Genomic DNA, 25271 nt, shown 5'->3' on the forward strand with positions numbered 1-25271 from the left:
ACTCTTTGGCGTTGCCCTTCTTTGGAATTGGAATGTAAACTGACCTTTTCCAGTCTTCTGGCCACTGTAGACTGTTCCAAATTTGTTGGCATATTGAGTGCAGCACTTTAACAGCATCATCTTTTAAGATTTTAAATAGCTCAGCTGGAATACTGTCATCTCCGCTAGCTTTGTTGTTACTAATGCTTCCTAAGGCCCACTTGACTTCACTCTCGAGGATGTCCGGCTCAAGTTCAGTGAGCGCACTATCATGGCTATCAGGGACATTCAGATCTTTCTTGTATAGTTCTTCTGTGTATTCTTTCCACCTCTTCTTAATCTCATCTGCTTATGTTAGGTCCCTGCCTTCTTTGTCCTTTATCATGCCCGTCTTTGCACAAAACATTCCCTTGAGATCTCCGATTTTCTTGAAGAGATCTCTAGTCTTTCCCATTCGGTTGTTTTCCTCGATTTCTTTGCATTGTTCATTTAAGAAGGCCTTCTTGTCTCTCCTTGCTGTTCTTTGGAACTCTGCATTCAGTTGGTTATATCTTCCCCTTTCTCCTTTGCTTTTCGCTTCCCTTCTTTCCTCAGCTACTCATCAGACAGCCACTTGGCTTTCTTGCATTTCTTTTTCTTTGGGATGGATTGAGTTGCTGCCTCCTGAACAATGTTACGGACCTCCGTCCATAGTTCCTCAGGCACTCTGTCTATCAGGTCTAATCCCTTAAATCTATTCCTCACCTCCACTGTATATCCATAAGGGATATGATTTAGGTCATACCTGAATGGTTAATGGTTTTCCCTACGTTCTTCCATTTAAGCCGAAATTTTGCAAGAAGCAGCTCATGATCTGAGCCACAGTCAGCTCCAGGTCTTGTTTTTACTGACTGTATAGAGCTTCTCCATCTTTGGCTGCAAAGGACATAATCAATCTGACTTCGATATTGACCATCTAGTGATGTCCATGTGTAGAGTCGCCTCTTGTGCTGTTGGAAAAGAGTGTTTGCTATGATCAGCGTGTTCTCTTGGCAAAACTCTATTAGCCTTTGTCCTGCTTCATTTTGTACACCAAGGCCATGCTTGCCTGTTAGCCCGGTGATTTCTTGACTTCCTACTTTGGCATTCCAATCCCCTATGATGAAGAGGACATCTTTTTTTGGTGTTAGTTCTAGAAGGTATTGTAGGTCTTCATAGAACCGGTCAACCTCAGCTTCTTCGGCCTCATTGGTTGGGGCATAGACTTGAATTACTGTGATGTTGAATGGTTTGCCTTGGATTCGTACTGAGATCATTCTATCGTTTTTGAGATTGTACCTCAGTACTGCTTTTCCCACCCTTTTATTGACTATGAGTGCTACTCCATTTCTTCTAAGGGATTCTTGCCCACAGTAGTAGATATGATGGTCACCTGAATTAAATTCACCCATGCTTGTCCATTTTAGTTCACTGATTCCCAAGATGTTGATGTTCAATCTTGCCATCTTATGTTTGACCACCTCCAGCATGGCAAGGACCTAACAGAAGCAGAAGAGATCAAGAAAAGGTGGCAAGAATATACGGAAGATCTGTATAGGATGGATAATAATATCGGGGATAGATTTGATGGTGTGGTCAGTGAGCTAGTGCCAGACATCCTGAAGAGTGAGGTTGAATGGGCCTTAAGAAGCATTGCTAATAACAAGGCAGCAGGAGATGACGGTATCCCAGCTGAACTGTTTAAAATCTTGCAAGATGATGCTGTCAAGGTGATGCATGCCATATGCCAGCAAATTTGGAAAACACAAGAATGGCCAACAGATTGGAAAAAATCAACTTATAACCCCATACCAAAAAAGGGAAGCACCAAAGAATGTTCAAACTATCGAACAGTGGCACTTATTTCACACGCCAGTAAGGGAATGCTCAAGATCTTGCAAGGTAGACTCCAGCAATTCATGGAACAACAATTGCCAGATGTACAAGCTCGGTTCAGAAAAGGCAGAGGAACTAGAGACCAAATTGCCAATATCTGCTGGATAATGGAGAAAGCCAGGGAGTTTCAGAAAAACATCTATTTCTGTTTTATTGACTATTCTAAAGCCTTTGACTGTGTGGATCATAACAAATTGTGGCAAGTTCCTGGTGGTATGGGGATACCAAGTCATCTTGTCTGCCTCCTGAGGAATCTGTGTAACAACCAAGTAGCAACGGTAAGAACAGACCACGGAACAACGGACTGGTTTAAGATTGGGAAAGGATACGGCAGGGTTGTATACACTCACCCTACCTATTCAACCTGTACGCAGAACACATCATGCGACGTGCTGGGCTTGATGAAGCCAAGGCTGGAGTTAAAATCACTGGAAGAAACATTAACAATCTCAGCTATGCAGATGATACCACTTTGATGGCTGAAAGCGAGGAGGAGCTGAGGACCCTCATGACGAAGGTGAAAGAAGAAAGTGCAAAAGCTGGGTTGCAGTTAAACCTCAAAAAAGCCAAGATTATGGCAACCAGCTTGATTGATAACTGGCAAATAGAGGGAGAAAACGTGGAGGCAGTGACAGACTTTGTCTTTCTAGGCGCAAAGATTACAGCAGATGCTGACTGCAGCCAGGAAATCAGAAGACGTTTACTTCTTGGGAGGAGAGCAATGACAAATCTTGATAAAATAGTTAAGAGCAGAGACATCACACTGACAACAAAGGTCCGTATAGTTAAAGCAATGGTATTCCCCGTGGTACCCTATGGCTGCGAGAGCTGGACCATAAGGAAGGCTGAGCGAAGGAAGATAGATGCGTTTGAACTGTGGTGTTGGAGGAAAATTCTGAGAGTGCTCTGGACTGCAAGAAGATCAAACCAGTCCATACTCCAGGAAATAAAGCAAGACTGCCCACTTGAGGGGATGATATTAAAGGCAAAACCGAAGTACTTTGGCCAAGTAATGAGAAGACAGGATACCCTGGAGAAGATGCTGATGCTAGGGAAAGTGGAAGGCAAAAGGAAGAGGGGTCGACCAAGGGCAAGATGGATGGATGATATTCTGGAGGTGACGGATTCGACCTTGGGGGAGCTGGGGGTGGCGACAGCCGACAGGAAGCTCTGGCGTGGGCTGGTCCATGAAGTCACAAAGAGTCGGAAGCGACTGACCGAATAAACAACAACAAGCTTACCTTGATTCATTGACCTTACATTCCAGGTACCTAAACAATATTGTTCTTTATGGCATAGGATTTTCTTTTCACCACCAGACACATCCACCAGCTGAGTCTCCTTTTGGCTTTGGCCCAGCCGCTTCACTCTTTCTGGCGCTACTTGGAAATTCCCTCTGCTTTTCCCCAGTAGTATATTGGACACCTTCTGACCTGAGGGTCTCATCTTCCAGCGTCATATCTTTTAGCCTTGTGATACGTTCCATGGGGTTTTCTTGGCAAGAATACTGGAGCGGGTTGCCATTTCCTTCTCCAGTGGACCACATTTTGTCAGAACTCTCCGCCATGACCTGTCCGTCTTGGGTGGCCCTGCACGGCATAGCTTATGGCTTCACTGAGTTACGCAAGCCCCTTCGCCACAACAAGGCAGTGATCCATGAAGGGGAGTTACAGCTAGGAAATGGCATATTGAGTCAGACAATTGGTCCTTGGTTGCTGTTGTCTATGCTGACTAGCAGCATTTCTCCAGAGTTTTAACAGGGATGTCAGAGAATTCCGCCACGGATCTCGGTGAGGCCGAATGCCGGTGCATTCGGCCACCCGAACTCCGTGGTGGAATGGCCTGCCACCCCCCCCCCCGCGGATCCCCCCCGGGACAAGACTTACCTGGGGCGGATGTTCCGGGTGGCGGCGGCTTCCGGTGGTGGCTGCGGCAGCTGGTCTTCCGACCAGCTGCCGCCGCTGCCATTTGCAGTCTTGTCTTTGTTTTTTGTTTTTTACAGAGACATGATAGGCTATGTAAGTTTTTACGTAGCCTAAAATGTCTGGGTAAAAAAAAAAAGGCATACGCAAATGGCGGCGGCTACAGCCGCTGCCTTTTGCGTTCCTTATTTTTCTTTGTCTTAGTCTATGTAAATATTTACATAGACTAAGACGAAGAAAAATAAGGAACGCAAATGGTGGCGGCCGTAGCCACTGCCATTTGCGTACGCATTTTTTTTTTCCCGTTACCCGGAGCCCTCCGCGGCCGGAAATCCGGCTGCGGACAGCCCTGGCCTGGGCCTGGCCGGCTGCTCCGCAGAGCTGCCACAGAGTACAGCCGGCTTTCGAGGATTCTGGGGTGGAGGACCGGATTGCCTCCCCCCCCCAGCGAGGATTCCAGGGGGAGGGACGGCGCACCTCCCCCCCACCAGCAGAACCCAGCGGAGCCAGGTAAGCAGGGTTTCGTACACCCCTAAGTTTTAAGCAGGAGGCTTTCCCCAGCCCCCAGAGATGCTAGGAGATAAATCTGAGATCTTTTGCATTCAAAGCATGTGCTCTACCACTGAGCTACAGCTCTTATGACTGCTTAGATTGCTGTCCAGTATTGCTTTCACATGTGCATGCTATAGTACACTATATATAAAAACTCAAAAGGCAGGAAAATCAATTGAGGAGGAAAAGTGATTTTATATATTACTTTACTACTACTACTGAGTTATTTGTAGTAGTTATACCTTGTGTCTAGAGTGGTGTTTGAAATTGCAGCCTAACTTTGGGTTGCCTGTTATTGCATCAAATTTTATTTCTTTGCTTTCTAGACACGGTTAGGGAACTGCTGCTCTAACTCACACATACCCATAGCAAACACTTTCAGGTACTATCAGTTAGTACTAGCTTTTTAAAATCTGCCTGTAGATGAAACAAGAAATCTAGTCCTTAAATTGTGCTGGAAAAAAATCACAAAATCAGGTATCAAGAGAGAGCCTTTATTGTTCAAATTCAAAAGCACACTGGCATATTTGAAGTAAAAAAATCTTACTAAAGAAGTAATAAAAAAATTACAGTATGAGCTGTTCTATTGTACAGCTTTTCTACAGTATAAGCTGTACTTAGCTGGCTCCAATGCTACTGGGTAGCTGAACTTTGCCTTGATCTTTGATCCACCCTCCCTATTCCTCTCTTCCTGCCCAGGAATCTGCTGGAAAGGATGGATTAAGGATATGGAATTGAGTGTACAATTAATTACTCTTGCCTAGAGGGCATAATCATGGCCCACTAAGTCTTGTGGAGAGACTAACTAAAACCTGGTGCCAACTTTGAGTCATCCTTAAAACTGGAAAATGGGTAGCTCAGTGACTTTTATTTGGACATTGCTATCATATTTCCTATGACAATTCCAAATTGCAGGGTAAGACTATATTACACAAGTTGCATAACACTCTCAATTCTGAGTAGAGGTGTTGTGTTCTATAAGTATTGAGGTGTTAGTGAGCAATGAAAAGAAGTCAAGAAAAGGGGAAAGGGTATAACATAGTACTGTTTGTCAAGGAATTGGTAATGACCTGGCCTACTGACATAAGCCCAAAAGGGTTTGTTGGAAGCAGCTGGCTTGGATAGCAGGTATTTCATGTAAAACATCTACAGTAGCTGCCATAACTCTTTGCCTATAGCTATATACCTTGATTCCAATGAAAATATGAGACCCTAGCTCAGTCGTCAAGCCAAAGTTTTGCATGTCAGTGTGGAAGAAGTGGATAGGGAGATATTTTTCTTCCTCTCTTATAATACTAGATCCCAGCATCATCCCATGAAGCTGATTGGTGGGGCATTCAAGACAGATAAAAGGAAGTATGCATAGTTAAACTATGGACTTCGCTACCATAAGACGTTGAGATGGCCACCAGTTTTAAAAGGGGATTGGACAAATTCATAGAGGATAAGGCTACTGATGGCTATATATTACCTCCAGTAATGGAGGCACTATGGGGAACATGACCAGGAAGGTGCTGTTGCACTCATGCCCTGCTTGTAGGTTTCCTGTGAGCTGCTGGTTGGCTACTGTGTGAACAGAATGCTGGACTAGATGGACCTTTGGTCTATTCTTAGGCCAGATCTGGTCTGGAAAATAATTCATTAACGGGAATAAAAGCATTCTTTAAGTATGTTTCCAACATTAGTTGTCATATCTTTTTATTAAACATGACAAATGGTTGGTTTTGTACCTAGCTTGCCTTGATCTTTCATATCATTGTAGTGCATCAATGTGTATCCATATCTTGCTAAATACAGGATTAACCAAGGAGGAATGTAGCTTAATGTCATTAAAGTTACAAAATTATGCACTCTCAGTTTTTCTGTAATACAACAGCTCCTATACATGTTTTTCCCAAGTGTAAGTAACAAATTTCCCAAGTAAGCATGCATGCGATTCCAGCCATGTCTCTCTAAAATACAAGTGCAAGTTGCAGCTTTATATGTAATCCCTGTTATGTATTGGCTACAAAATAGCAGCAGCAAATGAAGAAACCTGCTAAGGTGAGAATTTGTAGTGAATAACTTTATTAAGGTCATATTTTCTTCTATAGATCAGGCAGCATTTCTGGCATGTAAGTAAATTGCTTCTTGCATCCATATTCAGCATGTAGTCCTCTAAAAAAAATGAGGACAGTAGCCCCTGCCCACAGACAACTTGAGAATGGAGTCCTCATGTGGAATAGCTACATTGCAGTATAGTTTTCAGAGTACCCTCTCTATTGTAATCCAATCCAATGTGATTTGTACACAAGTGACCCCTGTCCCCCACACAAACGCCAAAAAGAACGAAGTGCAGGCGTATAGTATGAAGTCTGTGAGGCACCGCAGCAAGCTATTTGTAAAATGACACTTTGCCTTCTGTTGCAAGTCTTTCAATGAGCCCTAGTTCAAAGACGTCATCATGCACCCCAGTCCTGCGGAATGCTCCAGCATAACGGTTCTCTTCCCAGTAGTGGTGCCAGTTTCCATGGGTGTCTGCACCAAAACCAAATGCAGAGACCTGTCACACATAGGATTATGGAAAGATCAACAGAGGTGAGACTGATTTCCACAAGAATCTTAAACATATCCTACTGCAGCACATACTAGCCAGAGTTTACTGAATAAGCTGTTTAATAGGGATCCTTCCTCCAATGTAAAATCAGTTTTAGGCCGTGTGGCATTTTGGTGGTGAATTTATTACATTTCTATACTGCCCAACTGCTGAAGCTGTCTGGGCAGTTCACAGCAGTTAAAATAACAAAATACAACAGCATGATAAAACATGTAACGCTAGAGTATAAAACCAAAGTAAAAACCAGCAGCAGTATAAAATAAAAAATACAATAACAGATTTAAAAACAACAAAAGCTGAAGGACTAAAATGCCTGGGAGAATGGTGCCCCAAAAACACAATGGAAGCGCCAGGCAAGGCTCTCACAGGAGGGCATTCTACAACCAGTATGCTGCAACTGAAAAGGAGCGAGCCTCAATTTTTCTTTAGAAAGGTTAAACCAAATCTGGCTTCTGTCAAATGGAAAATCAAGCTGTGGGCATCTGTGGTATTCAGCTAATGGTCAGGGCCAGGTTGTTCGATGAATTTTTGTGGGTTGAGCTTTTATTGTTTATTTTGCATCAAGACACGAAGTATCCAGCACAGCTTCAGTAGTGGCTCTATGCAATCTGCACAATTAGCTTTCTAGCTTCAAAGTGGAGGGAGGGTACCTTGTTTTTTGAAAGACTCTCCCGATGTGCTTTCTGTGTTTCCAGTTTACACTCTGTCACCAAATTGGTTGTGGTGAGAGCTGCTTTGAAGATATAGCCCAAGGGAGGGGCCCAAACAATAGCTTGCCGCTCTAATGCCGTTCAGCTCAATACAACAGCCTCATACCTCTGTGGGGATCTGGCTAATGCCATACATACCTGTGCACACATATGGATGGCAAAAATCAGTGCAATGAAGCCAGTGGATGGATACCTTCCATGATGCTTGGTCCATTTATCCCAGATATATTTCAGGAAGGCAGGGTTTAGTACTAGGACCTCAGGAGAAGAAAACGGTGAATGTTTCTCGTATACTGTCGTAGGCCCTCCCTCAAATTGTTCTACTTGCCGCAAGCATAGCTAATATGAGTGAGAGAAATGGTGAAGCCCTAATGCTCAGACACACCCCTTAGGCCATGGGTTTCCCTCCAGACGTTGTTGGACTGCAACTCCCATCAGCCCTAGCCAGCATAGCTAATACTGAGGGTTGGTGGGAGGAGCAGTCCAACAACATCTGGAGGGCTACATATTCCCCATCCCTTCTTTAGGCCTTGATGCAAGCAGGTCAAGCTTTGGCTGGATCATGTCCATTCCCCCTCCACTACGTGCTCAGGGTATTGTACCAGTCCCCATTAGCACGTTTAGTTATTTCTAGTATATTCATTATTCAATGGCTTTGGTGGGATGGAGTAAGAAACTACATTCTTTTTGTCTGAAGCAAGGAACTCGGTTCATTGTCCTGACATATTTACAGTTGCTTCCTCCATATGCTACTTTGTTCTGACTGCTAGGAATGCATCTTATTCCAAACCATGGTGGCTCCACACCCCTTCCTCTCCTCTTTCCCCACCCCCTTATTTTATTATTGTTTGAGCTATTAAGATTGAAAAAAAAAACCGCATGACAACAGAGAAAGTCAAAATATAAGATAAAAAGTTACCCAACACAATAAAACCATAATTTAAAAGGAATGAAAAGAATAGCTACAGGTTTATTTACCAAATAGATGAACCCAATAACAATAGGGTTTTTTAAAATCCAGAAATAAATGTTATTATCCTAATAGCAACAAAAATATTATAATATTGTCAGTGATCAATAAGCATGAAACAAATGATATGTGGATAGCTTTGCAACATATGGATCTGGCTTACAGAGCAAACCCAATCCACACTCCCATAAATGACCTTAGCTGCCTAAACTCACTAATCTTGGATGGGTCAAGTTCTCCATATAAATCCCAAACTTTAGCTAACCACTGGAACTCAGAAAGGATGTTATAATATAAGTGCACCACATAGTAGCCAGAACAGCCATTGCTGAACTTAACAAGTAGCAAGACCTCTTTATTCATGCAGGCAAATTAAAATTTTCAAAATTATTTTCCCAAAGTCTATTGGATCTTCTGGGACAGAATAATCTACAATTTCATTAATTATTTTCAAAACAACATGCCAGCAATTTTGTACTTTCTTACAGCTGCAGCATAAATTAAAATAAATGAAAGAGTGACAGTATCCTTCCCAGCACCTGTCAGCACCCTTTGGAAAAATGTTTCAGACCTGATCTTCAGTTTCAGACTGTACCACTACAGACTGCAAGTCTGAACACACTCCTTTAAAAAAAAAAATAAAGTCCCTGCAAGAAGAAAACTAGTACAACAGGAAGTAGACTGGGGCCAGACCTACATTGTGTGTGCTACCACACTGAGGTCAGTAGACTGCGGAGTTAAATGCCATCGCATTAAAACATGATTATTCGCACTCACCCTGTTGCCCCATTCCAGTACTTCACCGAATGCGCAGGCACAGTTCACACTCGAGCACTGTGCTCTTTTCTGCTCTTAAAGAAGGCAGCTCTCATTGGAGGATCACAAACTCTTCCTCTTTCTGCCGATTCCCCTCCCCTCCCCACCGTCCCTCTCTTTCTCTGTCCTTGTGCGTGTGTAGGGAAGGCGCAAGCATCTGATTGAGGGTCGAAGCCCGGCGAGAAGTTGCCACTACAACCCCCCCCCCGACACCAGGTCCCTCAGCAAGAAGAGGGGAGGAAGGCAGCACCTCTTGTCCTCCCCCCATCATTGCTACAGCGGCAGTGGTGCAGGAGAGACTGGCCATTTTCCAACAGTTTTCCTGGCCTTATGGAAAATGACCACCTTGTCCCTTGCCACTGCTGCTGTAGCAGGTGGGGGTGGAGGGAAGAAAGAGGCACCTATCCTCTTCTCCCCCGCTCACCTGCTGGAGGCCAGGGCGAGAGGCTGGGGAGTGTCTGCCAAGGCTCTTTTCCCCTCGCCAGCCCTTGGCAGGCGGTGGTGGTGGCGACGGTGGTAGCACAGCGCTCTCTCCCTGGCCTACTCTAGAGAAAGCGAGAGGCTAGGGGGTGCCTGCCAAGGCGCTTTTCCCCATGCCAGCCCTTGACAGCCAGCGTGAGGAAGAGGGGTGGCTGCAGCGGCACCCCAGCACTCTGGTTTGGGCAGGGTGTACTTGCATCTTCAAGTCTTTGAAGCTTTGAAGATTGCCCTGTTTTTGCCCACCGTGGAGGGAAATCCCATTGAAAGCAAATTGCCTTCTGATTTGGAGGTAACAGACACTGCTTTCCCACCCAAGCAGTAGTGCCTAAAGCAACTGCTTTAAAAAAAATCTTAAAAGATGCCAAGCTCTGCCAGATGAATTGCATGAGCACCACAATCCTATGCATGTTTAGGCAGAAAAATGTCCTACAACTCCCAGCATTCCCCAGCCAGCCATGCTGGGAGTTGTAGGACTTTTTTTCTGTCTAAACATGCATAGGATTGTGCCCTAAGTAGCCAGTGAAATCATAACTTTGAAGGCTTTCTCCTGCTTGGATGAAAAAGACGACTCCCCCATCCACCCAGGGACCCAATCTGTTGAAAGGTTCTGGGTAAAACAAGGGTACATAAAATAAAAAAGGGATCCTCATAATTTCATATGATTTTTAAAGGGGAGACCCACAAAACCAGTACCGAATCACAGACCACATCTGCCTCCATGGGCTGAAGTTGAAAAATATGGATCTTCCACCAGCCTAAAATCCTGCATTTAAAATGGGGTTTTCTGCCTCCATGTTAAATGCACAATCACAACTGCCTGCCTTTACACATGCTCCTTTCCTTTCCCCTCCCCTTTCCCTGGTAGCTTAACTTCTGCTGTACTGTTTTCTCGCAGCCCCAATCCTGGGCACTTACTTATTTTGGAGTAAGCCACATTGAACACAATGGGATTTACTTTTGAGTAGACATAAGATCACCCTGTAAGTCTGCAACCCTCCAGTAAACCCCATTGAACTTAATAGGGTGCTCTGAAACAACAGAGGACATTGCTTCTGAGCTTGGTGGAGTGGGGGGTCAGATGTGTCTCCCTTCATTGCAGAGAGGCATTTTACCCTCTTCTCCCTGCGACTGAGAAATGCTGAGGCAGGAGACACTTTGGTGGGGAGGTAGCTTGCGTCTCCGAAGCTTCGAAGACTGCCCTGTTTTTATCTGCCGCTCACGAGATGACGTTAAAATTGTCCATGGATATTTTTATTGATGTTAGTTCATGATTAGTGATGACTGTCTGCCTGGATGTGTGTGTGTTGGGCAAGTGTCTGGAGAAATCAGGCTGGAAAAGCTACGATTCTTCGAAGATTCGAAGATAATCCCTTAATTTAACAAAAATAAGCCAAAGCAGGGGATAGGAGGAAGTAAAAGTTAGTGTAATTTGAAGGGATAGAACAACCCCATGCTCCATGCAGGAAGCCTGATTCCCAGACGGTCTCCCATCCAAGTACTGACCAGGGCTGACCCTGCTGAGCTTCCAAGATCAGACAAGAGCAAGCACATCCAGCTCTTTGCTTGTTAGTAATAAAACTTCCAGTGCTGAGGAAGCTATGCTATCAGTAGCTGGAAGACCGGATGGGGGTGTTGAGAGCTGTGATCAGACAGGAGGGAAATAGAAACACATCCGTATATGGACAGGCATGGGAAGGGACTTACACGCCCTTATACGGTAATGAACATGGAGAACCAGGGCACATGAATGGGAAATACTGGAATATCAGGGTATTGAAAGAGGTATCAGGGAAGTAGGAAATTGTGGTTCCAATACGAACCAGGGACGGTGTAATGTAAAAGACGGGGAACGAAACCTCATTGGAAGCATAAGAAAACGTAAGTCTAGATCAGGCCTGGGCTAAAACCTCACTTTCTTTCTGATATGCATGTTAACCTGCAGAAAGTTCCTTTTACATGTGGAAGCTTTAAAACAGGGGTGGGCAACTTGTTGTCATTACATGTGAACCAGGTGTATCTGTTTTCCCATTTTTAAATAAGCCATTGTCTCTCCCACTGCAATCAGGATCCAGGTTTCAGATATGACTGAGCCCAATCTATTAGAAAAATAGTCTCCCACTCCGTTTTATCACCACAGAACATGCTCCTTTCTATCCATCACCAACTTACATATGTTGCTGTAGCATGCAGTCACTGTCCTAGAGAAGATAATCATTGTGGCATGTACAGTACATCAACAGTAACTCTTCTCGCAATGAGTATGACCTAACAAAGGGGTGTTAATCAAGTGAGTAGCATCCTTGGGGAGGACTGAGCAAGGGGGTCATGGCTATGATGGTCAAGCCCATGGGGCTAGGACTCTCATTGGCCCTTGTGCAAATAATGCTAACATATTCTTTCTCCAGAGGTATAGCCATGTTAGCTTGTTGCAGCAAAAACAATAAAGAGTCTTGTGGCACCTTAAAAACTAACACATTTATTAGGTATAAACTTTTATGGACTAACACTTTTATTAGGTATACATTTTTGTGGACTATAGTCCACTTCATCAGATGCATCAAAACATGATGTGATGAGAAAGATGTTCTTTCTCATCATAGCCATGCAAACGCTTCATGATCCATTAGTAATCAAAACAGCTCTTACATTTTTAAAAACTATCCGCTGCAATCATGAGTGTCCTAAACCCAATTTATATTAATCTTTTGAACTTGTACTATAGGATTCAGTTTTAGCAACATTAAATAATCCCTTCAAGCGGTTTTCAGGATACAGGTCTTCATTTGACTCAAAGGCCTGAGGAAGACTTCAATAGGAAAAAGATAATTATTATTCTGTTTTTTTGGAATGCTAAAATGCACAAAGCTGTTCCTTTGTGAAGCATCAAAAAGAAAGTTCTGCTATTCCATAACTTTTTCTGAGCCCATGCAAACTGTCCCTTTAACTACAATTCATGAAATAAATTATCAACAAAAGAGCTGCGTAGTGGGGACTGTTTTAATCAATAGACTGATGTATTGTTGCCTGCATTCACACCTTACCTTGCTTTTGTCAGCATCAATGAATTGTTTGACTCTTTTGTATGTGCTGTGAAAGCAAAGGGAGAATTTTAGCATTCACCATTTTATGATTTGTTCCCGCACTAAAGTCAAATGTTGTCTGTTTCCCCTGTTCACTCCTCCTCCTATGGTGGATATACTGCATGAAATCAACAGAATTTGTTGATCCAGAATCTGGAAAGGAAGCAGTCAATCAAAGTGTTCCTTGATACTTGACCTGCTGCCCATCCCCTGCTATGGCAGGCTTATTTCCAAATACCTTGATCAAATTTAAGACTAGGTGACTGAGAGAATGTATTCTCAGCACTGGCTGAAGCCCACAGAGAACATTCAGTACTCTAGATGAAGGACTGAATTTAAAGTTAGCCAGAAACAAGTCAGCCTCCTTTTATGGGATGTCTACTCATCATAACCCTTTAAGGAAAATGGATCCTGGAATGATAGGGAATGTAATCAGCATCCAGCAGGTGAGTCCGTTACAGAAGGAACATGGAGGCCTATACATGGTGCATAAGTCCTGTTATCACCGTATTGCTGCCTAGCTCTTTATACCATAGTTAGATAGGCAAGGCACTCACCGCTGGATGTCTCCTGTGGAAAAAGCACTGGCTAGCCACTCAAGATCCAGGGGCTTGAAGGGAACCAGTACAAGATGGATGCCAGGACGGAGATTCACAGCACTCTCTGGGTACATTAAATGGTGGGTGGTTCTTGTACCAACATCTTCCTCAAAGCCTACAGTCTGTGCTGTGTTCATCCTAAGAGGACACAAGAAAGGCAATCAGATTCTTCTGCACAAGAAATCCAGGTCTGAATCTAACACTTGCTGGGCTTGGATCTATGTCACAGCTCTGGCTAAAGCTGGGGGGCATCAATCGGGCGTTATTCTTCAGGACTATGGAGGGTGGGGGAGGAGTGGATTAACACACTCAGTGTTCAATTATAAGGCTTATTTCCAGCATTTAAAACATGTTTTGCTCAAAATAAAGTACAGGAACATAGGAAGCTGCCTTATACTGAGTCAAACCATTAGTCCGTCCAGCCCAGTATTATTGACACTGATTGGCAGCAGCTTTCCAGAGTTTCAGCTTTCTGGTAGGAACCTCCACCTGGAGATACCAGGGATTGACCCTGGGACCTTCTCCTTGCAAAGTATGTGCTTACCACTGAGCTATGACTCCTCCTAAAGAAGCCTATAGCACCTGGTATTCCTAGACAGTCTCCCATCCAAGTACTAACCATGCCCAATCCTGCTTAACTTCTGAGAGCAAATGGAATTGGGTGCTTCCATGGTGGTGTGACAGTAGCCGACGGTGTCACTTTTATCTTTATATTTTCATCTATGGGCCAAGGCAAATACACAGGGCAGTATCCAACGTTGTCATTCCGCTAGTGCAAATGACATTCCGCTAGTGGAAACTAGGTTTCAAACTATGCGCAAGGGGAGAATCAAACTAAAGTTACACTTGTGCAACCACTTTCAGGAGCATGCGCCATGAGGTACCAATGCATTTTTCTAATGCAATACACAAGTTCTTGTGCAACTGAAAGATTCAGCGGAGCACCATTAGTGCTGTTTGAGTTTGTGGAATGGCAACGCTGGATACTGCCCTAAGACTTTGAACTACTAAGGATGATCTTTGTCTTAGCTCTTCACCCACCATATTGTTTCTGAACATGCCTTGTGTAATTGTATTTTGTGGCATTGCTGATGTTCCAATAGCCCAGGACAGAAGGCAGGTTTGAAAATGTGGTACATTTACTGCCTTTCAATTAAGGACTGCTCCATATACACACACATGGCAGCAGTGTAGTTGCCACTGAAAACAATTTCCATGTGGCTGGAGCTCCACCTTGCTCTTGTAACATATGTAAGGGGCCCACCACATAGACTGGGGCTATTGTACAGAAAAACTTCATTCCATCTCCACACTTTCCTCAAAGCCACTGGTGTGGGGAAGGGGCACCTATAACATGAATAGTTGTTCAGAATAGATAATTTCAGCAAGTGTAAGCTTTTCCTTCCCTGCATGACAAGCTGCCCTTGCCAAAACATTCCCTCTTTTACAGAGCTTTTAAAGGTACAGGAGTCCTGTCCTTCTTTGCAGCTGGCCACTCTATTTGCACATGGTAAGCCCTTTACATACTGTTGTATGCACCAAACTTCCTTGAGCGATGAGAAGTTCCAGGAGAGTGCTACTCTGGCTTGGTTTCCTTTGGAATTACATTTTTGTTATATCTGCCTTGAATAGAGCCCAAGCGGGGGCCCTGCCTGCAACAAAATGCCACAGTATGGAATGCTGCTCTTCAGGGTCCCAGTCACCCCATCCCAATCCATTCCCCTCCCTGTGTTCCTTTTTTCTCTCTCCAATGGTTAATCAACACACCATGCCCACTGAGACTGCTCAGACCTCATTGGCCTGTTTTGGGGTATGTGTGGTGGACACACCTAATTCCAGCTACATTTAGTTATTTGGTTTCTCCACTGATGTCTATGGGCAGTGCTTTGTTTCATCCCCTGGACATTTTAAAATAGCTTTTCAGTGTGAACCAGAAACTGACCTATCTGAACCACAAGATGGTTCTTCCTATCCTTTTTGTTCATCTAGTGTCTCCTCCTCCATTTCCAGCCACTCCATTATATTCTTTCCTCCTGCCCAATTATCAGTTGTCAGCAGTCTGTACTATTAAGTTGTTATGGAGCTGTTTGGGGAGAGTTTTTTTCTCCTTAAGATTTCTAGGGTATCTGCAAACCCTTCTCTTGTGCATGGGTGGTACGGTTTTGCCTCCAGCTGCATGAGCACAAAAAGACTTGAATCAGTATTGGAATATAAGATCAGTGGAGGCAGACACCACCACAAGGCAGCAAATCTGCTACCCTGCATCAGAGGGTGTCCCCAGAGAGATGCCCCGCTTCCCAAGGTGCCTTCAACCAACTCAGATTTCTCCCACTCTCTGTTCCAAACAGCAACCTCTTGTTTCTTCACCTAGTAGCTATAAGGAGATATAACAGCTAAGAGGAGTTTTTGTCACAAAAGGACTTTTCAGCAGCAACCACACACACACACACGCACACACTATGCTAAGGTATGAAGCCTAATGCAGGGTGTGGCAGGGGACACCGTTTTTCTGTGAAGGGCCACATTCCCTCAGGGGTAATCTGTTGGGGCCACATGCCAGCAGTGGGCAGGGCCAGAGCCCAAAGTGGGCGGGCCTCTCTTTCTCTCTCTCCACCACCCCCTTTTCTCTGTTTCTCTCGCTCTCCCTCACCCAGCATTGTCAGGGAAGGGACAGATTGTCCCTGCCAGAGGTCTGAAGTGATCATTTGCAGAGAGCTTTTGAAATTAGGCCGAGGGCCCCAGGGTGCCTACCCCTGTGGAAAATGCTCTGTTCCACTTACCTCAGCACAAAATGGTGAGAGTCAATCTTTTCCCCATATTTAGAGCCCTTCAGCCTCCCTGAATTCCCCACCACAGCACATGTTCCACACCGGGCTGTGTCCTGGAGTCTAGCAGATGGAAGGATGTCAAACAGGTGTTTTATTATCTCCTGGACCTGGCTCCCGCCCTGTGAACTTTGCAACCTCTATGGAACAAAACAGAGAACGTTAGAAAAAATGTAACTTGCTTTGCAATAGTATCTTCCCAAGACAGAACCATTGCCTGGCCACAGTAATGGACTGCAGGTGGCTTAACAAACTGAGGCTTGATCCAGACAAGACATAGGTACTTTTGGTCAGTAAAAAGGCTAATCCAGGATTCAAGATACAGACTTTTCTCAATGGGGTGAGATCAGGCTCACAGCTTCTGGACCTGGCACTGTTCCTGCAGGGTCAGGTAGCTGCTGTGGCCATGAGTGCCTTTGCCCAGCTTCAGCTAGTGTACTAGTTGCACATCTTCCTGGACAAGGAAGATCTGGCCACAGTGATCCACGCCTTAAGTGATCCCATTTAAATCATTGCAACGTGCTGTATGCGGGGCTGCTCTTGCAGAGTGTTCAGAAACTACAACTAGTGTGAAATGTGGCGGCCAGGTTGATTTCTGGCATTGTTGGACATATTACACTGGATTCGTATCAACTGCACCTACTGTCAATCTCTTTCTGAGCACAACTCAAGCTACTGGAGTTTACCTAAATGGCTTGGGACCAGGATATCTGAAAGAACCTGCCTGTAGTTTAAGATCCTTTTCAGGTGCCCTTCTGCATGTCCAGAAGAGATTACTTGGTGGGAACATAGGGACAAAGGTCCTTTTCCGTGGCAGCATCCCACCTGTGGAACTCACTTCCAAAGGAAATTAGGCTGGCCCTTTCTTTGTTCAGTTTTAGTTGGGCTGTTAAAACATTTCTGTTCTATAGGGCATTTTAGTATTTTGAAATTAGCTCCACACTATGTTTTAAAAATGATCTTCTGCTCTTAAGTCTGATGCTGTTGACATTTAAAAAATTTTTTTTTTACGTTTTAAGTTTTAATTATATAGTAAGTCACCTTGGGGGCCCTATTTGAGCTGAAAGACAATGCAAAAATAACAAAGACAGACAGACAGGCTAGAGTGGCCTGAAGTGGAACTACCTGATAAAACAGAATATCCAAAGAGGTTCCTTTGATGGCACAATTGACTATTTGCAAACCACTTTGGACAGAGTTACAGACTGTATCATAATGAAAGTGAGTATCTTCTAGCTGGAATGGCCAATGCCTCATACAATGGTGACTCCTAACCCTGTAAGATACTGACATGAAAATATAATTGAGGCACAGAAATGGAAGATGCTGCTTATGTGTAGCATCTCCTAGCCTCCTGACTATAAAAGCACAGTGGCCTTCTTGGGGAAAACAGCTGTGCTTCCATATATTTCTCATTGCTTACCTTTTCCCATCCAGTGGATTTCCTGGTACTACTGCCAGAACTCTTCCTGCATTGATCAGGGGTGGGTACCTTGTGGCCCTTTAGATCAGGGGTCCCCAGACTTTTTGGACCCATGGACACATTTGGGAATTTGAGAAACGGCTTTGGGCCCCTCCACAAAATGCCTAACCAGTGGATCAATGCTTTGGCATCTACCTGTCATGTGTATGGATCTTAGGCTGAATCTTATTCAGCAAAAACTTTTGTTTTTGTGTCTAATGGACACTGCAACATCTCTTTAATAAGGGATTGTCTAATTCAGCTAACTGCTGGTGGTTCAATACTGCTAATACTTCTTTTAAACATATGTTTTCGCAATGTCCAGTAATTGCTTCTTTTTGCAGGGAAGTTATTACACAGAAACATTTTGTACTGGAATAGTTTTTAATATTAACTGATGTACACACTCTTTTACATTATTTACCTGCTTCATGGAAATTAACAAATGGTCAGCATAAATTGTTCCTCTGCACCCTTTTGGCAGCTCAAAGACTGATATTGTTTTTTATTTATTTTATTTATTTACAATATTTATATACCGTTCCTCATCAGAAGATTCCGGAGCAGTGTACAACATGATAAGAATAAAACAATGGTTAAAAGAGTTAAAAGAGTTAAAACATTTTAAAAAAAGACAAATCCCAACGAAGTGGAGTTCAACAAACCACGGCTGGTCATGGAAGGAAGGCCTCTTGAAAGAACAACGTCTTCAGGAGGCGCCGGAAAGAACACCATGTTGGCGCCTGCCTGACCTCTAAGGCAGGGAATTCCACAGGAAGGGGGCCACCACACTGAAGACTCTTCTTCTGGTGGACTCCAACAGGGCCATAGGTCCATGTGGAACCACCAGGAACATGCCCTCTGATGACCTCAGTGACCGGGCAGGTTGGTAGGGAAGGAGGCATCCCAAGTAGTTTAGGGCTTTGTACACTAGTACTAATACCTTAAACCTGACCTAGTAGCAAATAGGCAGCCAGTGCAGTTCCCTCAGCAAAGGAGTTGCACGCTGAAAAGGGGAAGCTCCCGACAACAGCCGAGCTGCTGCATTCTGCACTAGCTCCAGCTTCCGGACCAGCCTTAAGGGCAGCCCCACATAGAGCGCATTGCAGTAATCCAGTCTTGAGGTTACTAATGCCTGTACCACCGTGGTCAAGCTATCCCTGTCCAGGAGAGGCCGTAGCTGGCGAACCAGCAGAAGCTGGTAAAAGGCACTCCGAGCTGCTGCGACCACTTCGGCCTCCAGCAACAATGATGGATCTAGGAGTACCCCCAGACTATTACAACATTGGAATATTACAATATTACAACATTGGAAGGATAAACACTCACCTCCTGTCATCTAATAGGTTGAGGACCTTACAATGCTTTCAATATTTAAATGGGTGGCGCATAAAGGCCCCTTCAAATGGATATTAATTTGGATATTTGGTCCACTTTTGTTGAAGTCTATGTATAGTTGCTAGAAAGGTGTATGCATTTCATATGTCTTTATTGTTATGAATATATACAAGTCCATGTATGTATGTTAAAAAACAGTAAAAAAAATAAAAGTTTTGTGGGTGCCTGCAGGTGTTAGTCACATTGGGAACCCCTTCATGAACACTATTGCGGGTGTCCACGGGTGCCACATTGGGGACCCCTGCTTTAGATGTTTTGGCCTACAACTCCCACAACCCCTCCCCATTGGCTAGGGCTGATGGGAGATGCAGGCCAAAACATCTGGAGGGCCACATGTTCTTACTAATGTGATGCAGAACTCACCAGCCACCACTGCAGAACCTCTGGAGGGACCTCTGGGTTTTCAAGAGTCAGCAGGTGCTTTACTGAGGCATCAAAGTGATCACAAAACCAGTCCCAATGCCAAAGACCATTGCACCTGCTATAGTTGCAAGTTTTTTCCTCCAAGAGGGAATCCGCCAGTAGCCATTGACTGTATGAGGAAAGTGAAGGGCCCATATACGGAGACTTGTACATCTTCCACAGGGAAAGCAGAAGGCACAGGGCCAGGATGCCACACAGCTTTTTCTTGCCAAGCATCCTCCACCAAACCATCAGTTTGCTTTGCCTCCTGGAAGAGTCCCCAAGTATGAGATCTAAACCGATCATGCAGTCTGGTATAACTCTATTGCCCACGTGGAACCTTTTGCTGTATGAGTCTTCTATTCACATATGATAGCTGGATTGCTTCTTGAGCTGACATTGCTCCAAAATGATGGATGTTTTGCAGATCAGCAACTCCCAAAGCAGAAGTAAGCTGGGTCCCATTCATTCTCCATTAACTCAGCCAACCAATGCTCTGTGGGTGTGAACTTCCATTAAGGTATCATGTCTCCATAATGCTGGAACATAAAGAAAGTATAATGTCAGAAGGAAATGCCCATGGAAAGATGGTAGTATTAGTTGTTAGACACCAATCAGTAGGTTAAAAAGTCCAGTGATAGAATATTTTTCAAAAGGAACATCAGGAAATAAACTGTCTGAGACCAGTTCTAGTTATTTTTATGTGTGATTTGTATCTGAGTTTAATGCAACCAACTAGCGCTGCCCACCCTCAGCCAATAGACACCTTACTTTTTGTTGCAACTTGTTACTCAGGTTTCTAGGCATTTCTGGAACTGTATAGCCCTAGCTACTTCCTAATCCCACAGAGATTGCAATTGCCCTCCTTTTGCACTCCAGGAAAGGTGTGTGTGTGTGTGTGTGTGTGTGTGAGAGAGAGAGAGAGAGAGAGAGAGGGGTGCACTGGGATCTCACACACAATAATGTCCTGAATGTAGGAAAGAAAAGTCCCAAGATGAGGAAGCATGTATAGACAAGAAACTCAGGAAGAGCAGAGCAGCAGAGAGACCTCATACAGAACAAGTCAAACTGGAAGAAAACACAAAGAATGAAAAGAAGGGGGCAGGGGCTGGTGCAAACATATCTAAGCATTTCACCATGAAGCCTTAGCAAAGGAAAATGTTATCCTATCAAGAACTGCTTCCATGCATTACATGGTATTGCAGGATGGTCAGCTAGAATCACTCCTTCAAAGTGCTCCAAATCTTGTAGGCATTTATTATGAGGAAAGGTGGCTGCTTCCCAAAGGAAATACTCAGTGGTGCGGTCAGATAATTTTAGACTCTGAATGTAATGGTCTTACGTGCCCTTTAGATGGCTGTTTGTCCTACTTCAAATACAAAGCACACAATGAACCCCACCACCTCCACAGATAAAAACACATAGTGCAACCCTGATCTCATGCATATTTACACAGAAATAAGTCCCACTGTGTTCAAAACTTGTTCTAAAGTAAGTGTGTGCATAAAGATTAAAACAGAAACCCCAGCCTTCACAAGCTAAAAAGATAGGGGAGATAAGAGACCAGAAAGAAAAACAAAGCACTCCGAGCCAGGAAGACAGACATTTCCTTCTCCCACCCACATTCCATATTTTACAAGGCTACATTCTTGACATGTTAGAGCAAAAAAAACCACACACATACAGTTTGGCAATCATGATCAATAAAAAAGAATGACCACATACAGGGTTTCACATTTTACACTCACTCAGTTCATCACAGCACCATCAACACGGCAGGATTAAAATGGGTTTGTGTCTGCTGCCCTGATGCTACCGACAGTTACCCGGGAGTAAGCACTGCTTTGTTGTAGAAAGGAATACTATATATTTAAATTAATCTTAATCATACATCAAATTAGCATCCATAACCATGTACATAGGTTTCCCTGGTTCAGTAGTGGTGATCCTGGCATTACTTGTCTGGGACTAATATGCAGGTACGCAGGAAAGGCACTCTGTACATGCTTAGAGGCTCTCATTACTTCACAATCCTATGTATATTTACCTAGGAGGGAGTCCTATTCAACTTGGTGAGAGTTTATTTCTTTGGGTTTATTTCTGCATAAACATGCACGGGCTGGGCTTGCAGAGGAAGAAAAGGTGCCCGGAAAACAGAGAAACAAATATCCAGAGGGAAAGAAAAGGTGGCGGATGAGGCGCATGCATTGACTGGTGGATGGCTCGCTTTGCCTCCCCTGGGCAGAGAGAAAGGTGGCTGTGTGCATTCCAAGAGGCCAGTGGGACAGCTGGTTGGGCAGGGGGCAGGGGTGGGTACGTGCACGGTAGGCAAGCAGGCATTAGGGACTGCTTCTCTCTCATTTGCACTCTCTAAGCAAACATTCACCCTCAGTTGCCCTTCTGGTCCCCCTTTGCTGCTTTCCCAGCAAGAGCTGAGCCTCTGCTGGCTATATTCCCCCCACTGTTGCCACTGCCGCCATCCAAACCACTACTCCTTTCTCCCTTCCTCTGGTGGGGAAAGGGAGCTCAAGGTCTCCATTATAAGGAAAGGGGATCTATGCCAACCTCAGTGCTGCTGACACTCCAGGTATTGGTCTGGAGTGGGGTTGGCAAACTAACAACTGTGCAGGTTCACCAGTAATGTCTGCACAAGAGCTGCAGCAAAGGAAAAAGGGTTGCAGCCAGCCACACACAGCAAAAGGGGTTGGGGGGAACTGCTCTTCCTCCTCCTCATAGGGAGAAGCACAGGCCCCAGGGCACAAGTGAGCTCTTGCTAATTCACAACTGCAGAGTGGGGCGCAGCTTAAAACACAGTGATCTGTTTTCCCTAGCCACTCACTTGGAAAAAGAGGATGCTGTGTTTGGGGCCCTTCCTGCTGTGTGTGGGCCACAGACTTTTGCCCCAAGGTCTGACTCTGATAGCGCCACCGCAAATACCAGGCTTCTCCACATGGAGCTTCTGTCCTGCTATTGAGATTGGTTACTTGCGGAACTTTGTGGGTCCTTTAGATTAGAGGTCCCCAACCCCTGGGCCGCGGACCGGTACTGGTCCGTGGCCTGTTAGGGACTGGGCCGCAGTAGGGGTGTGGGAACCTCCCCTTGCCTTGGGTCCATGAGGAGGGAGGCGATCCATCCCTCCCCCTGGCCCTGGAATCCTCGTTGGCTCCGGCCCTGTTCTTTGCAGTAATAGTCTATTACTGCAAACAATAGGGACGTAAATGGCGTCCGCTATGCGGATGCCATTTGCGTCCCAGCGGCTGGAAGTCCTCCCCTAGCCGGAGCCGGCCGGCAGCTCCGCGGCGAGTCCAGGGCCAGTGAGGATTCTGGGGGGGGACGGATCACCCCCCCCCGCGGACCCAAGGTAAGGGGGGTTCCCACACCCCGATTGCGGCCCGGTCCCATCCCTCCCCCGGTCCGTGGAAAAATTGTCTTCCATGGACTGGTCCCTGGTCCCAAAAAGGTTGAGGACTGCTGCTTTAGATGACATTGTGAGCCTCCAGGTTGTCTCCCACGCTAAATGACCTTTATTCCATTTTTTAAAAGATTGGAGATAATGAGCTATCAAATTACAGCATTTGAGTTTCACTTCAGTTCCCTTGTGATTAAGGAAAAGCTGCAAGAAGAAGAGCTAGACCACAGAGCCATCTAGTGGCTGTATAATGAAACATAAGGAAAACGCAGATAAGGGGGGGAAGAGGGGAGGGGGGAAAGGAAGCACGTGTAAAGGGAGTCCGTTGTGATCCTGCATTTAAAAGAGAAGCAGAAAGCCCCATTTTAAATGTGGGATTTTAGGCTGGTGTAGTGATGCTTACCATCTTCAGAGGAGGAATTCATCTTAGAACTGTAGCAGTGGAGGAAAGGATTAAATTCCCCCTTCTTGCCAGCTGCAAACCTGATAATTATTTAAAAAAAGAACACCTGCTGATGCTGTTTGCATTTTTTAAAGCTGCACATTAAATGCAAAGTCTTTTTCTGCTTAGGCCAATGTTACTCTTTTTCCTTCTTTGTTAATCCAACAAAAGTTTTTAACATGACTGAGATAAAAACTGCTGATGTACCTCAACAAGCTTGTCCGTTAGGGTTCAAGGACACCTTATGGACTTTTCAGTGTGGTAAGCATATTGCATGGACCTGTGGGAAGAACTGAACAGGCTGCTCGAACATCTGCAGCTACATTGCAATAAAGCTGGTTTAATTGTCTCTGGTTTCTGGACTCTGATATCAAGACCTAGAACGTCTTTCAAGCAACAGTCACCATACAAGCTGGTTACTGCTCTACACCTAAAATTGCCCTGTGTAAAAGTGCTCATTCCTGAAATTATGAGAAAATATCAGGGGATGGAGCAGTGTGTGAAGTGAAAGTTCTGGTTCTCCTTAGCCAAACCACTACATTAACATTTACATTGTTTCTTTTGTCTAAATTGCTCTATAATGCAACTGTAAGACCTATCTTGGCCAGTACATTTGATTTTAAAAGCCTGTCTTCCATTCTATATTCTGCATTAGCCACATTCAAGTAATCTCAAAGAACAAGCGAGCATCTCAAGAGGGCTTCCCCCACCCACCCACCTACCTTCCTTGTGTAAACAGTATTGCTCAGGGACATAATGTGACATTTACAGCAGCCTGGGAAGCCACAACAGAGCAGAATTACTCCAGAAAATTCAGTGAAAAAGCCCAGTCTCACATAGACAGACATGCTATGCCTGATGACATACATTATATTAAACAGTGGTACAGTCTCCCAACTAGAGCAGTTGAAAGATGGTTTGCTAGCGCTGCCAGATGCTTACCGTACTCAAGTGTTGGAGATCACATTGTTCGGACTGAGAAAACATGCAAACAGATATTTTCTTCCTATGTGGATCTTAGGCCCTTTCTTGGTTTCAGTCACTATCATTATAAAGAATTATAAACTTCCATGCATGTAGGCTGCGACTGGCTCATTTTGAACAGGAACCATGCAAAAATAAAGGGGAAGTTAACAAATTGACACCAACCACATGAGACATAGGACACAAACTTTAGAAACAAACTGCCTTGTTTAAGCACTAGAAAGGAAAATGCTCCTTGCAGCACATTTAGCAGTAGCTTCCTGTAACTGCTTGCCGATGTGACACATCAGCCAGATGGTATGTGATTAAGATGGTAGTTGGAAAAAAAACAACTAGAGGAAAAGGCACGAATTATGCCAAAAAACAGGGGAGAAGATATTCTCAAGTGCCTGAAAATGCTTTAATAAACCCAACACGTTTCAGAAAGATATTTTGTGCTTCGGCTATGGGGCGGTATAGAAATAATAATAATAATAATAATAATAATAATAATAATTCTCTTCCTCAGGAGCCACTCTTATTTCTCTGTATTTATTTTGAAAAATCTTACTGATACTTCCTGTTTCAAACTACTTTTCACGCAGTTGAGAATATCTTGGATCCTGTTTGTTAAGATAGCAGTTGGCTATGACATCGTTGTTGGCTGTCATCTGGCTGAGTCAAAGTTCTCAGCACTTTGGCTGTAGTGCAGACATACAATTTGTCTCCTTAGTTTTCACACTATGTTCTGG

General features: G+C 44.4%; 1 protein-coding gene across 4 annotated transcripts; it reads right to left on the minus strand.

Annotated features, from left to right (window-relative positions):
- Positions 1–4847: 4847 nt before the first annotated feature.
- On the minus strand, positions 4848–24823 carry LOC146348666 (CMP-N-acetylneuraminate-beta-galactosamide-alpha-2,3-sialyltransferase 2-like). 4 transcript variants are annotated; one of them, XM_084853729.1, is made up of 8 exons: positions 24499–24823; positions 23518–23597; positions 19667–20244; positions 16399–16583; positions 13577–13756; positions 12981–13026; positions 7812–7931; positions 4848–6909 (listed from the first exon to the last, which is right to left on the minus strand). In XM_084853729.1, the coding sequence occupies exons 3-8, from the start codon at positions 20009–20011 to the stop codon at positions 6742–6744; spliced, it is 1044 nt and encodes a 347-aa protein (XP_084709855.1). In that variant the 5' UTR covers positions 20012–20244; positions 23518–23597; positions 24499–24823; the 3' UTR covers positions 4848–6741. The 4 variants fall into 4 exon arrangements, with proteins under 4 accessions (XP_084709855.1, XP_084709854.1, XP_084709856.1 ...); XM_084853731.1 differs by having other exon boundaries at positions 6413–6884; XM_084853728.1 differs by lacking the exon at positions 23518–23597 and having other exon boundaries at positions 24499–24820.
- Positions 24824–25271: the final 448 nt, after the last annotated feature.

Source organism: Heloderma suspectum, chromosome 4 (genome assembly GCF_057233095.1).
Source record: "Heloderma suspectum isolate Gila_16-S chromosome 4, 16-S_ref, whole genome shotgun sequence".
NCBI lineage: Eukaryota > Metazoa > Chordata > Lepidosauria > Squamata > Helodermatidae > Heloderma > Heloderma suspectum.